Source organism: Rhincodon typus, chromosome 28 (genome assembly GCF_021869965.1).
Source record: "Rhincodon typus isolate 14 chromosome 28, sRhiTyp1.1, whole genome shotgun sequence".
In the NCBI taxonomy this organism is placed as follows: Eukaryota; Metazoa; Chordata; class Chondrichthyes; order Orectolobiformes; family Rhincodontidae; genus Rhincodon; species Rhincodon typus.
Genome location: NC_063359.1, coordinates 34,402,613 through 34,416,788, shown reverse-complemented (window position 1 = coordinate 34,416,788; position 14,176 = coordinate 34,402,613). Strand labels below are relative to the sequence as shown.

Genomic DNA, 14,176 nt, shown 5'->3' with positions numbered 1-14,176 from the left:
GTGTTATTCACTGTATTTACTGTAAAATACAAGGGACAGTAAATGATTCAAATGCAAGTTCAAGTGATACAGACTTGAGCTGATTCTGAAGAGTGGTGTAAATGACCCCTGTTCCTGGATAGGGGAGAGGAGGTGGTCATTTCCAGTGTCTTAGTAATGTCAAGAGGTCTGTCCAGTTTCATTCTTTTCTTGAGCCTTGTTAATGGTTTTTATTACAACTAGGGCCATTTCAGAGGTTAAAGTGTCAACCACTTTGCTGTGGGTCTGGAGTCACATATAGATTTCCTTCCCTAAAAGGACATTAGTGGACCAGATGGGTCTTTACAACAATGAACAATAGTTCCATGGTTATCATTCAGATTTTCAATTCCAGATCTTGGACTCTGCCATGGTGGGATTCAAACCTGAGTCTTCAGAGTATTCCCTGGATCTGCTGATTACCAGGCCAGTGGCAATACCAGTACACCGTTGCCTCCCCATTGTAGATGGTGGTCAGGCTTTGTGGATACAGGAGGTGAGTTACTCACTGTGGAATTCAGCCTCTGACCTGCTCTTGTATAGGTGGCTGAACCAGTTCATCTTCTGTTCAATGGCATTCCCCTCAAATCTTAATCCTGGGGTATAGAGCGATGGTAAAGCCATTGAATGCCAAGGAGAGATTCTGTCTCGAGATGGGGCATTGCCTGGCACCTGCATGGTGCAAAATTTATGTTCCATTTATCAGCCTGAGCTCTGGCATTGTCCTGGTCTGTCTGCATATGGACACAGGCTGCTTCAGCTTCTGAATCATGAATACTGCCGAATTATGCTGTCATCTGCCCACATCCCACTTCTGGAAGCAATTGTGCTCCTATTACTTCTTCCTTCCAGCCTTTCCCTGGCCCATCCCCCAGGTATAAGACTTGATCTCTGAAGAAAGCACCACTCCTTCATTAAAACCATAGTGTTATAGCTACTGCTATACAAGTATTTAATTTTGGAACAAATGATTGGGAAAGGGCGATTGGGGGCGCGGTAGGAGAATAAAAAAAATCAATGCGACCCCATCTCTTTAATTTACCCAGCCTGGCCCACTCCCCCTCAATCTGCCTGGAATAGGTTGCAGTGATTTTTAAAAGCTGGACATAATCTGGCTTTAAATTAAACCCTCAGGTTTGAAAGCGGAGATCATTCCCGTGTCCCACATGTTGGCTTTTTTTTCTCTCTCTCTGTCTGTGGTGCCCAGCCCCCTGATGTTCCACACGGATTAAATTGGATGCTGAGTTCAGTTCCTTGGCCAATGGCTGCTTCCAGCCTGCGCTCAGCCCCTTGTTAATTTTCTGGCTCGTTTGTCTGGACACCACATGTTGCTAGGAAGTTGAAGAATAAGAAACAGCTCATGTCATTTATTTTAAAGCAAGCCTTTCAGCTGAAATCATATTTGGCAGCTTCTGAGTCTTATTTTCCCCAGCCCCCCACTCCTATCCCTGCTGCTGGATTTCTCGGAAACACTTATTCCAGACCAGCACTATGCCGTCTTCATGTTCTGCATCACTGACCTCATCGTTTCTGTGCTGCAGTATGTTCTCCCAGCCCCATCCCCCTCAGGTACTTCTGCATTTGTCCCTGTCACTGACTCTGCCTGCACTGGGAAAGCTCCTTTCGCAAATCTCCACCAACGCACTTTACAGACACTTAAATACTTTGTTGTGCGTTCTGTTGTAATGTAGAAATTGCAGCTGCCAGTTTATACACTGGCTGAAGGGAAAATATTGGTCAGGAATATACCACAAGGTCTTTAGTGTACACTCTCGAGGGAAGACATCTAAAAGACAACACCTTCAATGCTATAGTGCTCCCTCAGCCCTGCACTCAAGTGTGAATAGGTGAGTAGGTATGATGGACACTGCAATCAATTGCTGCCCCCTCAGACTATTTCAATGTAGCCCCCTCCATGTCTTCACAGCCTTCTGTGTTTTTGTTGTTATTGCATTGTGCCTGGTGGGGAGTCCTTGTTCATTGTTTCATTGGTGACTCAGTGGAGGTTTATATACAAAAATCTTTTCCCCCAGGGTAGGGGAGTCCAAAACTAGAGGGGCATAGGTTTAAGGTGAGAGGGGAAAGATTTAAAAGGGACCTAAGGGGCAACTTTTTCACACAGAGGGTGGTGTGTGTATGGAATGAGCTGCCAGAGGAAGTGGTAGAGACTGGTACAATTACAACATTTAAAAGGCATCTGGATGGGTATATGAAAAGGAAGGGTTTAGAGGGATATGGATCAAATGCTGGCAAATGGGAAGAGATTAATTTAGGATATCTAGTCGGCATGGACGAGTTGGACCAAAGGATCTGTTTCAAGCTGTACATGTCAATGACTCCCTGAAAGAAATGAGAGGGGCCCCGTTGTATTTCAGTGGCAGTGTCCCTATCCCTGGACTGGGAGGCCGCCTCCAGCTCCAGAAGTGTACAAAAACATCTCTGAGCAGACTGATTAGAAAAACAGGACAAAAGAAATTAGTGGGATATGGACACACAGCCAGGGGTCAGACCGTGCCAGAAAGGTCAGTCCACCCACAATGGTGATCCATGTCTCACTCTCTGGAGCCCCTTGTCCAGGTTTTGCAGTGTGCCTGGATGCCCTTCGCCCACCTAGCCGCTCCTATCCCACTGATGACTCAGCTCAGAATGCACTCCCCACTCCCCCCGTCAGGTTAGCGTCAGACAGCAGTATTTCGGCAAATTGAAACCCATGAAAGCAGTTATTAGGCAAACAGAAGTGAAAACTCTGCATCTTCATTGCCTCAGTATGTGGTTAAAAAGAGTGCAGATTCCATGTTTTCTGGAGATCCAGGGGCAAAGACAGCTGAGGTTCCCAACCCCTCGAGGCCGGCTATTCGCCTGCGGGGGCCTCACAGTCAAGCCCAGTTCCATTTCCCAGCGGCCGGAAAGCACCCTGCCGGGTTTTACCCCCTCAAAAAAGGAAAGGGGTCACTTACCCCCCTCATTCTAGTCAGCTAAACCCCGGGAGTTTGTTACTGGTGGTCGAGTTTCTGATTGCAGCCCTGAAACAGCACAGAACGTACTGACCCGGGGGTCAGTTTCAGATTTTAAAATATGTTGAACAGCCCAGTTTTTAATCTTTACACAGAACAGATTACATTTTTGAGAAAAAAAAAGCATTAAACCTACCCTCCCTATTTAAAATGTGAAAAAAAGTCAATGCATTTTGCTTTTGTTTCCATTTATAATATTTTCCTATTGCCGCACATTTTTTGCCTCCAGTCATGTTTTTAAATTTTAAAAAATGTTCTAGGCCGTGCCAACTCTGCCTGCGGACGAACTTGTTGGAAACTTTTCAAAAACTCTCTCTCTCTCTCTCTCTCTCTCCTGTTCCTGCAGACCACTCCCCAGAAAGAGTTGCTGACGCGTCTCCTGTGTCGGCTGGGGATAGGGAACTCAGTCAGTGTTGCCTTACACGGTGGAACATCGCGAAGCTGTTGTCGTTGAAGGCGATGGCAGGAGCTATGTACACCCTGCTGTCTCTGTGCCTCAGCCTGGGGCAGCCGCCGCTAGCTAGCGCCTACTTTTCCGAGGAACGCCAGCCCGGCGAGTCCCCACTGCAGAGCCCCACCGTGCTGATCACCATCATCGCCCGGAACACGGCTCACACCCTGCCTTACTACCTGGGGGCTATCGAGAGGCTGGACTACCCCAAGGACAGAATCTCCATTTGGTAACTGAACATTTCCTCACTTAAAGGGTGGGGGGCTCAGTGCCTCACACCGGGTTCGATCCCACCCTCCGCTGACTGTCTTGGGTGCCCATCCTCTAGAGATGTGCAGGTTAGGGTGGGTGGGCCATGCAAAGTTGCCCCCATAGTGTCCAGGGGTGTGTGGGGTTTATCCGTGGGAAATGCGGGGTTACAGGGATAGGGTGGGGGTTGCCCTCTGCAAGGGCGATGGGCCAGATGGCCTCTTTCTGCACGCTAAGTTGCTCAGGGATGTGTAGGCTTAGGTGGGTTCGCCATGGGGAAATGCAGGGTTACAGGTGATGCAGTGAGTCTGGGTGGGATGCTCTTTGGAGGGTCAGTGTAAACTTGATGGGCCGAATGGCCTGCTTCCACACCGTAGGGATTCTGTGATTCTATAAAGTTATTCTGTGTTGATTTAAAAAATTGCAGTAAGGCTCAGACCAACTTCCCCTTGTTTGCAAACCCTGTTTCTTTTGTATGTTATTCTGGAATGCTTAAGCCCCTCAGTTCAGCTGCACCCGAGCTCAATTAGACCTGTTAGTGAAGGAATGGCATATCTCATATTGATACACTATTTTTTAAAACAAAAGGTCCTGCACTCTGTGTGCATGTCAACCCATTACCCCACTAGGGATTCTATCATTCTGTTCTATGACTCAGTACTTCACCCCATGTGTGTACATAGAATATAGCAGCAGGAGGAGGCCATTCGGTCCTTCGAGACTGCTTCTCCATTCAATATGATCATGGCTGATTATCCCCAATCCTGTTCCTGCTTTCTCCCCATATCCTCTGATCCCTTTGGTCAAAGAGGCCCTTTAGGGACTGGCAATAAAAATTGGCCAGCAATGCCGATGTCCCGAAGGAGAATTAAAAAATCATATCTATCCCTCTTCCTTCCTTGACTGCTTTCTGTGATGGAGAATTCCACAGGGTCCCCACCCTCCTCATTTCTCCTCATCTCAGTCTCACTACCCCATTTCCTTAAACTGTGATCCCTAGTTCTGGACTCCCCAGTCATCGCAAACATCCTGCATAAGTTTAGCTTGTCTAGTCCTGTTAGAATTTTATATGTTTCTATGAGATCCCCTTCTCATCCTTCTAAAGTCCAATGAATATTGTCCTACCGATCCAGTCTCTCCATACATCAAATGAATGTAGTTCTGGCAGGGAGGTGAGTAGGAGTAGGGGGTTACCTCAAGGAGCCTAAAGTAGGGAAGGGGCAGAGATCAGTCAGAGTCTTTGCTCCTGGTCATTGTCCAGTGGCCCTAGCTACACAATGTGTGGGTGGTGGGACATCAATGAGCAGCCCCTGAGGACTGAGAGCTGCCATCTTACACTGGAATGTAGTGCGAACAAGATCATTGGTGAGAGGCGTGCAGGTGGAGAGCTCATTCAGACTGTACACATGAAAGTTGTAACAAGAGCACTCCAGAGTTCTGGACTGAACAACATTTGGAATGAGGTTACTGAGTGGCAGAGGCACAGTTTTGAATACTTTAAATTTCCCTAAACTTGTGGTCTCAATAAAACATTTCTGTTTCCAGCCCAGTGAGAGCCAAGTATAAGTTTATAATGGACAGGAGATACCTTATGCAGTCTGAATCGTGGTTTTTGAGTGACCTGACTGCCAATTTTACTTGGGAACTAAATATTACAGGATAACCTTAATATTCCGTGTTCGTACAGAGACACCCATTTTAGAAAAACATTTCATTTTAAAGATGGTCGAAGTTGATGTAGTTTTTATATTTGAGCTAGATATCTCGTAGACTGGAAATACCAATGTTCCATCCCTATAAACCGTCATTCTCTTACATTCAGTTTTTAAAAGTTGATTTTTTGGAATGTGGCCATCACCAGTTTGTTGTCCATTCCTCATTGCCCTTGAACTCAGTGGCTTACTCAATCATTTCACACACAGCCACACTGGTTGGGTCTGAAACCCCATGTAGGCTAGAACAGGTCAAGGTGACACTGGTTTTGTGATCACTATGACCAATACTAGTTTTCAAATCGAGCTTGTATTTTAATCAATTGAATTTAATTCCACTAGATTCTGGGACAGGATTTGAACCGTTGTCTGCAGAGTATCTGCCAGGTCACTGATGTCCTAATCCAGCAACATTTCCACGACTCTGTCAACTCCCTCTGATTGTCCATTCCCTGTTTTCCTAAGAAAAGGTGGTGCTGATGGGCTGACCCTTTCTATTTCAACAGGTTTAATATGGCTGTGTGCCGTGGTAAACCACTCCCACAACCCCCATTTATATAGCACCTTTGACATAGTAAAACATCTCTGTAGACCTTCAAGCAAAATTATCAAGCGTTTTGTTTTAATTTGTTCATGGGACATTGTGTGTCCCTGGCTGGGTCAGCATTTATTACCCATTCCTAATTGCCTGGCAGCAAGTACAAGTCAACTATCCCCTCTGTGGTGTGGAGTCACATATAGGCCAGACTGGGTAACGACAGCAGACTTCTTTCCCACAAGGGCATTTAGTGAACCAGATGGGTTTAGCTTTTATTTTAAGATTCCAGGTCTTTGGTTGAATTCAACTTTCATCATCTGCCTTGGTGTGAGTCAAAGCCACAACCCAGAGCATGAACCTGGGCCTGCTGAATTGCTAGTTCAGTGACGTTACCACGACTGAGTGCTCTGGCACAGGAGCCCACCAGATGATGTGAATACAGGGTTTTTAAGGAGCAACTTAAGAGAGATGGGGAAGAGCCTTGTGGAGGGAATTCCCAAAGACAGGATTGAGGCAGCTGAAGACAGTGCCACCTGTGGGGGAGCAATTAAAATTGAGGATGTACAAGTGGCCAGTACTAGAATCATAGAATCCCTGCAGTATGGAAGCAGGCCATTTGGCCCATCGAGTCCACACCGATCCTCCTCCTCCTCGGAATGACCGTATCCTGGAGAGCGTGGGCCTTCAGCTGCTCTGAGTCAGCCACACTGACATGGAGTCATAGGGCTCTTGTGGTGCAGTTGTAGTGTCCCTACTTCTGAGCACAGAGCCCTGGGTTCAAGTCCCACTTGGCCTGGACTTGTGTAAAGGGTTGATTAAACATTTCAATGCTCGACCTGGAGTCATCTTTGGACCAGATGAGTTAAAACTGGAAAGATTCCTCCCTTAAAGAATACTTCATCAAGTATTTACGTCTATATTGTGACTTGCCATCCCTCTGTCATGGGATGGCTGTTTAAAAAGGGCAAGACACCAAACATTCTGCACTCAGCCATGGCCCACCAGCAGTGTGTGTAGAGACACAGTGGTGTACACTTCCGCACTCAGCTTTCATGTCTGTTTCCTCAGGGCAGCAACGGATCACAATATAGACAACACGACGGCCATCCTGCTTGAGTGGCTGACCAGCGTGCGGAGGTTTTACCATTACATAGAGTGGCGCCCAATGGATGAACCAGTGTGAGTATTTACACCTCCTCTCTACACCGGTTCCTGAAAGGAACGAGTTATTCCTATGAGCAGTACAGTGCAATTGATTCAGAACTCCTAGGAGGACCCTGTCGAAGTGCTCATTGATATCACTGTAAATTATAGTGTAATTAATTGAAGACAGTACTTATGGTAAATTGTGCCATAATTTACAGGCTGAATGAATTTCTAATTGTCTGTTTTAGCAATAGCAGCCAGTGACTTTCACACATTGCTGTCTATGCTGCAGCCTATGTTGTATAAAATTCTTGTGTAAAACATTTTGTCATCTTTTTGCAATTTCTACAATTTATCTTTTGCCCTCTCCTAAGGCCACAATGGGTTAAAGAAAGAGAGAACTTGCATTTATATTGCACCTTTTGCTCCACCGGGACATTCCACAATGCCTCACAGCCAGTTTTTGAAATGCATTTATTATTATAATGAAGGAGACACAGCAGGACTAGCCATATAAAAACTGTGGCTACAACAGGAGCTTAGCAGTTAGGAATCCTGCTGCCTGATTGCCACTCTACAAAGACCCCAGGAAGCTAATGAATGGATAATTTTACCCTTCAGCATTTACAGGGTATGTTCATGGGGGAAGATGGTGGTAGAGGGGTATCATAGAATCACTACACCGTGGAAGCAGGCCATTGAGTCCACACTGACACTCCAAAGAGCATCCCATCCAAACCTACCCCACCCCTGTAACCCTGCATTTCCCATTGCTAACCCTCCTAATCTGTACATTTTTGGACACTACGGACAATTTCCCACGGCCAGTCCACCTAACCTGCACGTTTTTGGACTGTGGGAGGAAACCAGAGGAAACCCACACAGACATGGGGAGAATGTACCAACTCCACGCAGACAGACACCCAAAGGGTAGAGTCGAACCCACATCACCAGCACTGTGAGGCAGCAGTGCTAGCCACTGACCCACAGTCCAGAATAATGTCACTGAATTATAAATCCAAAAGACCATACTTGAGGGACATGGGTTCTAATCCCCAGTGTGTCACCTCATTGAATTTCAAATTCAGAGAATAAATCTGGTAGAGCTGGTCTCAGTAATGGTTATTAAAAACTAAGCTGGTTCACTAAGCCATTACATCTATTGTCCTGTATGTGACTTCCTATCAAATGGTTCAGCAAGTTATCAGTTGAAGGGCAATTAGGGATGGGAAACTAATGCTGGCCTTGCCAGTGATGTCCATATCCTGTGAAAGAATAAAGAAGGAAAAAATGTTTTGCCTCTCCGCCTGCTCCAGACATAATCCGAGTTCGAGAGTCGATTCTTGTGCTACTGAGTGTTTCAGTTTCAAAGTGGAGAAGAAGGAAAAATAAAGTTCATGAGACCACTGTTGCACGTTTCTGAAGGGCTTAGTGATGGCACTGCAATTGTAGTAAGCTGGATTGTACTGTGGATGGTTTGTACTGAGGGAATGGGTTAGACAGGTCATTGTGAAGGTTGAGGATTTGACTTCTCCTGTAATGTAGCTAAAGTCTGGACCATACAATCTCTAGGACAGATACCTCTCATTGAACAAACATTGAAAGCTGGATCAGAGGGACTGTTAGAAAGCTTGCACATCTGCAAACTGCATTAATTTTGCTGGCAGTTTTCTCATATTCCTTTTGTGCAGGTCTGTCATGAGATATTGAATTCTTAATGAAAACCATCTGGTGCTAAATGAGCCTCTGTGGGAACGGGTAGCTCAGGGCTGGCTTATGAGATTTAGCTGTAGTATTTTGAGGGAACTATTTCCTCCCTGATCGCTCATGTCACCTGTGGGTTTACACAGCACCATCTCGACAGTCTGAATGGTCGGAGCAAATTGTTCTGCCTTTCGTGAAACAAGCACAAATATTTCACGTGGCAGAAGGGTCTGAGGTGGATTACGTTGAATTCATTCTCTGTTTCATTCTCTACGTGCCTGTGCAATCAAATTAAATGAATTGCATTCCACCACAAGGGTTCAATCCATCCCTCCACATTATCATTCTGTAGGTGAAGGCAAATGCTTTCCTCAGCATCTCAATCCACCCATTTATTTTATTGGGCACGAGGTTGATTTTGGGTCTCTCATTCATCCCCGATTTTGATCACTCCAGTATTAGTGGCCGTGCTTTCAGGCGGCTGGGCCCTAAGCTCGGAAATCCTTTCCAACAAACCTCTCCACCTCTCTCTTAATTTGCTCCTTCACATCTCCCTCTTTAATAAAGCTTTGCTAAACTTATCTGATGTGACTCAGTGTCAGAATTTCATTGATAATGCTCCTGTGTGGTGTTTTCAGAAATTTAAGTACATAAGAGACACTATATGGGGAGGCAATGGCCTAGTGGTATTATTGATGGACCATTAATCCAGAGACCCAGATAATGTTCTGGGGACCTGGGTTCAAATCCCGCCAAGGCAGACGGTGGAATTTGAATTCAATAAATATCTGGAATTAACGGTCTAATGATGACCGTGAATCGATTGTCGGAAAAAGCCATCTGGTTCACTAATGTCCTTTAGGGAAGTGCCATCCTTACCTGGTCTGGCCTACATGTGACTCCAGACCCACAGCAATGTGGTTGACTCTTAACTGCCCCCAGGGCAATTAGGGATGGGCAATAAATGCTGCCTAGCTAGCGACGCCCTCATCCCGTGAACGAATAAAGATAAAAAAAACTATATAAGTGCAGATATAACACAGTGTGAAGCTGGAGGGGAGGGTCCTAACCCGAAATGTCAACTTTCCTGTTCCTCTGATGCTGCCTGGCCTGCTGTGCTCCTCCAGCTCCATACTGTGTTATCTCTGATTCCAGCATCTGCAGTTCTTGCAATCACTATATAAATGCAGGTTGCTTTAATGTAGAATAGATAATATCAATTCAAAAACCTGGAAAACAATTTTCACAAGCGGCATCTTTCATTACAATAGTGACTGAGTTTCAAATCAGTAGCATGATATGGACCAGATCATCATCTTTAATGGTGTTAATTTAGGGATGCATTTTGACTGAGACTGTGGGAGAACTCCCCTGCTGTTCCTCCAAATAATGCCCAAGGGTGAAGGCAGGGCCTCAGTTTAACATCCTTGTCTGAAAGAGTAACACTCCCTCAGTTGTGTCAGCCTTCATTAAGAGTGAAATCTCTGGAGTGGGACTTGAATTCACAACCTTTTGACCCAGAGTGAGAGCATTACTCACTGAGTCACAGCTGACACCATAATAGAGTTGCATCTTTGTTCTAGCCAGGTGGCTGAAGAATAGGTTCTGTTATACGTCAGGCTTTCTAGCTCCTGTAGGATCCTTTATAGCTTGACGTTTATACCTTCAAATATGGAGTGAACAGTGACAGTGAAAGACAGTGTAATACACCAGAAACGTCTGTTGTTTGAGCCCTGGCTGTGATGCATTACATGACAGGGGTCCTTTAGTTGGTTGCAGTACCCTGGGTCTTGGGAGGGATGTACAAGGTTGCATTTCTGATCAGTGTGTAGTGACCATTCCTCCACCCACGACCCACCACCAACAGCACCCCCAACCTCAGCAAAAGTCTGTGAATTTGAATGCATCTATGGAAGTAATCCTTTCAGAAGCACCACACAGTATCACATTTTAAAGAGTTCTAATAGGAGGGTCGGTGGGGACAAATCATTGTTGTTTCAACCACATGAGGAATATTGCCAAGTCAACTTGATCTGATTTGTATCTAGTTACAAGCAGCCCATTAATGAAGGTAGGCTACTTCTTGCTGAAATTCAGTAGCTATGTGAAGACTGTAATTCCCCGTCTACAAATATTTGTTTTACAGTATTCAGTTTACAGAGGTTATAAAACTGACATAATGGCTTGTTTCAAATTCACAGCAGAAACACAATCAAACGAAACTGAGATTAATTGTATCACAGTTGTCTCTGATTAAGTTACTCACTTTTACAACTTTCTCTCATGTTCTCTTCCTTCTCTCGTGAAAGAGCTGACCATAAATGGGGGAGTTATTCTCTATACCTACTAGCTTCCCTCTACTACCTCATCCTCATCAATGAGCCTGGAGCTGTACTTTTCTGTAAGTGTTGACATCGTTTATATTCTTGGGACGTGGCTATCACTGGCAAGGCTAGGTCTTGCTGTCCATGCCGTATTGCAGAGGGCAGTCAACTAGATGTCTGTGGGCCAGAAGGACAGCAGTGAACCAGATGTTTTATTTTAAAACAACGATAGCTTCGTGGGACTAGCTTTACATTCCTGATTTAGTCATTGAATTCAAGTTCCAACAGCTGCTGTGGTACAGTTTAAGCTCATGGAGTCATACAGCATGGACCCTTCGGTCCAAACAGTCCATGCCGAACATAATCCCAAACTAAACTAGTCCCACCTGCCTGCTCCTGGCCCATATCCCTCCAAACCTTTCCTGTTCACGTGCTAATCCAAATGTTTTTTGAACATTGTAATTGTACCCACATCCACCACTTCCTCGGGAAGTTTATCCCACACGGAAACCACCATCTGTGTCAAAAAAGAAATTGCCTCTATGTCTTTTTTAAATCTCTCTCCTCTCACCTTAAAAATATGTCCCCTTGTCTTGAAACCCCCTATTCCAGGGAAAAGACAACTGCCATTAACTCTATCTATACGTCTCATTATTTTAGGCCACTTCTCAACTTCCTACGCTCCCCTGGGAAAAAGTCCCAGTCTATCCAATTTTTCTTTATATACACAAACCTTTCATACCCAGCAACATCCTGGTAAATCTCTTCTGGATCCTCTCCAGCTTGACAATATCCTTCCTATAACTGGGTGACCATGACACTAGAATAATGACCCATCCATTACTGCCACAGCATGGTCTTGACTGTATATGAAGTCCTCTATAACACTGGATGGGAAGTTTTGTAGTGCATTGGGTGAGTGTCACTTCTTCTAGTCCAGCAATTCTAAGTTCAATTCCCAGCCCAGGACTTGATGGCCAAAGAAGTTGCACCAATAACATGGCCCATCAAGTTAATTAACAACTTGTAAACCCTTCCAACACCTACCACTGTCAGGCAGTAAAAGCAGAAGAGATTTCTGATCAGTGATATAATGGAAAGAATGTTGAAATCTCCACCAATAGTCTTTTGTTCTGGTCAGCTAGTTGCCTGTAGAAGTGTTACTACAGCAACTGAGGCTCTCATAACTACCACCACCATAATAATGTCGGTAATTCAAAAGATGGTATAATTTCAAGCGCAGTTTTATTCATAGATTTTGTTCATTTACTAATGTCTTTTAGGGAAAGAAGTCTGCTATCCTCACCTGGTCAAGGCCTCTATGTGACACCAGGTCCACAGCAATGTGGTTGACTCTAATTAACTCCCTTCTGAGCAGTTAGGGATAGGCAACAAATGCTGGCCTAGCCAGCAATAACCATGTCCTGTGAATGAACAAGACATTATGTTAACAAGTCAACAACAGAGTAATCTGATTAATGAATATACCCTTTCCCCAAGCTTCCCAACCCTGGGTGCCCTTGTATATCCTAATATTCCAATTGTGTGAATACCATGGGCCTCAATCGTGATTGGTGATGGGGTTAGTCAGCTGTTGGAGGCATCACAGACTGAGCACAATCTTCACAGAACATTGATATGTCCATACTTTCCAGGAACGTTTCACTGTCCTGAAGTCCTGAGCAGGAATCCCAGCTGATTTGGTTGTTGTGTCCTAACATTGATTGGCAAACTTGTCACGGTCTGGGGATCACTTCCATTCACATTCCTGGTTATTTTGTGCAGGAGACGACTCGAAAATATTAGGAAGTCGTTAAGCCTGAAAACAGACAGGATGTTAATGTTTTCCATGTGTTCTGTAATGTCTGAACAGAAACAGACTACTTATTTCTGTGCCCTATAGATGTTACACAGGCATTTTATCAAAGTGTTCCCCACTTCCTATCATTCTAGACCCATTGCTCAAAGATCTCAGAGATTCTGGACCAAGTACAGGCGAAACATTTGTATGCAGGGATGCAGAATGCATTGCCAGAGTCAGTGATTAAGAGAGATCATTTCAAGATGCATAAGTGGGGTTGATGGATAGTTGAAGAAAAGGAGAATAAAGCTTGTAGGAACAGGACAAGTGAGATTAAGTTCAGTGTGCATGTGGATAATGCCATCGATATTTTAGGTTGTCTGGTCAGTTTGTGTGCTATAATTTCATTGTAGATTAATTAAAAGGAGCAGGAAATGTGCAAAGGTTTCACTTGTGTCAAGTAACGTCTGAAGTTCCATTTGTAGCGTGTACCCATTTCTGAAAAATTTTGTGATTGTTTGCCAGTTCTGAGTGAAATCTCACACTGATTAGTTCACCAGCTTCCTCTGTGTAACCTAACACTAGGTAGCTAGTTACACCTCTGCAACCTTGCTTGCTAGTTGCCCATGTGTAATCTCATACTTGTTCACCTACTACCCTTATGTAACCTCACACTTGTACAGTGGCTCACATTTGTGTAACCTCACGCTTGCTCAGTAACTGTCCTTGTGTAATTTCACACTTGGTCATTAATTACCCTCATAAAACTTCACTCTTGTAGAGTGGCCATACTTGTGTAACCTCACACTTGCACAGTAACTGCCCTTGTGTAACCTAAGACCAAGTGGCTACCTTTTTGGAATCTCATGTTAATTCCCCGGCAGACTGTAGTGCTTGCTCTAACCTAATTGTTCCGAAACTCCTTGTGTATTCCCAGACAGACTGTTGGAATTAAAGCCACGTATTCAAAGGATGGCTGCTTAAGTAGTTCTCCCATATATTTCCCTGTACCCAAACATGTATTGTCTCCAACTGTCTTCTCAGCTCCAATGTATGATCTCCGTCTTCCTAGCTCCCCGGCATAATCTCAGTTCAACTCACTACCTAGCCCTGCATCGTGTCAATTAACTGATGTATGAGGAATGTTATTGTTCCCAGTTGGTGAAGTGGGTGTAGTGGGAATTGTTCATGACTAGTGCTTTCTGCTAAGTCTTTTTCC

At 44.7% G+C, this 14,176-nt stretch overlaps 1 protein-coding gene across 1 annotated transcript in view; it reads left to right on the top strand.

Moving 5' to 3' along the window:
* Positions 1–2,966: 2,966 nt before the first annotated feature.
* Positions 2,967–14,176, top strand: part of LOC109921428 (procollagen galactosyltransferase 2-like) — a 106,546-nt gene continuing 95,336 nt past the window's right edge. Inside the window, exons 1-3 of the mRNA XM_048613392.1 lie at positions 2,967–3,072; positions 3,379–3,712; positions 7,051–7,161. Of these exons, the coding sequence (XP_048469349.1) occupies positions 3,492–3,712; positions 7,051–7,161 (332 nt within the window). The 5' untranslated portion in view covers positions 2,967–3,072; positions 3,379–3,491. The remainder of the gene's footprint in view (positions 3,073–3,378; positions 3,713–7,050; positions 7,162–14,176) is intronic.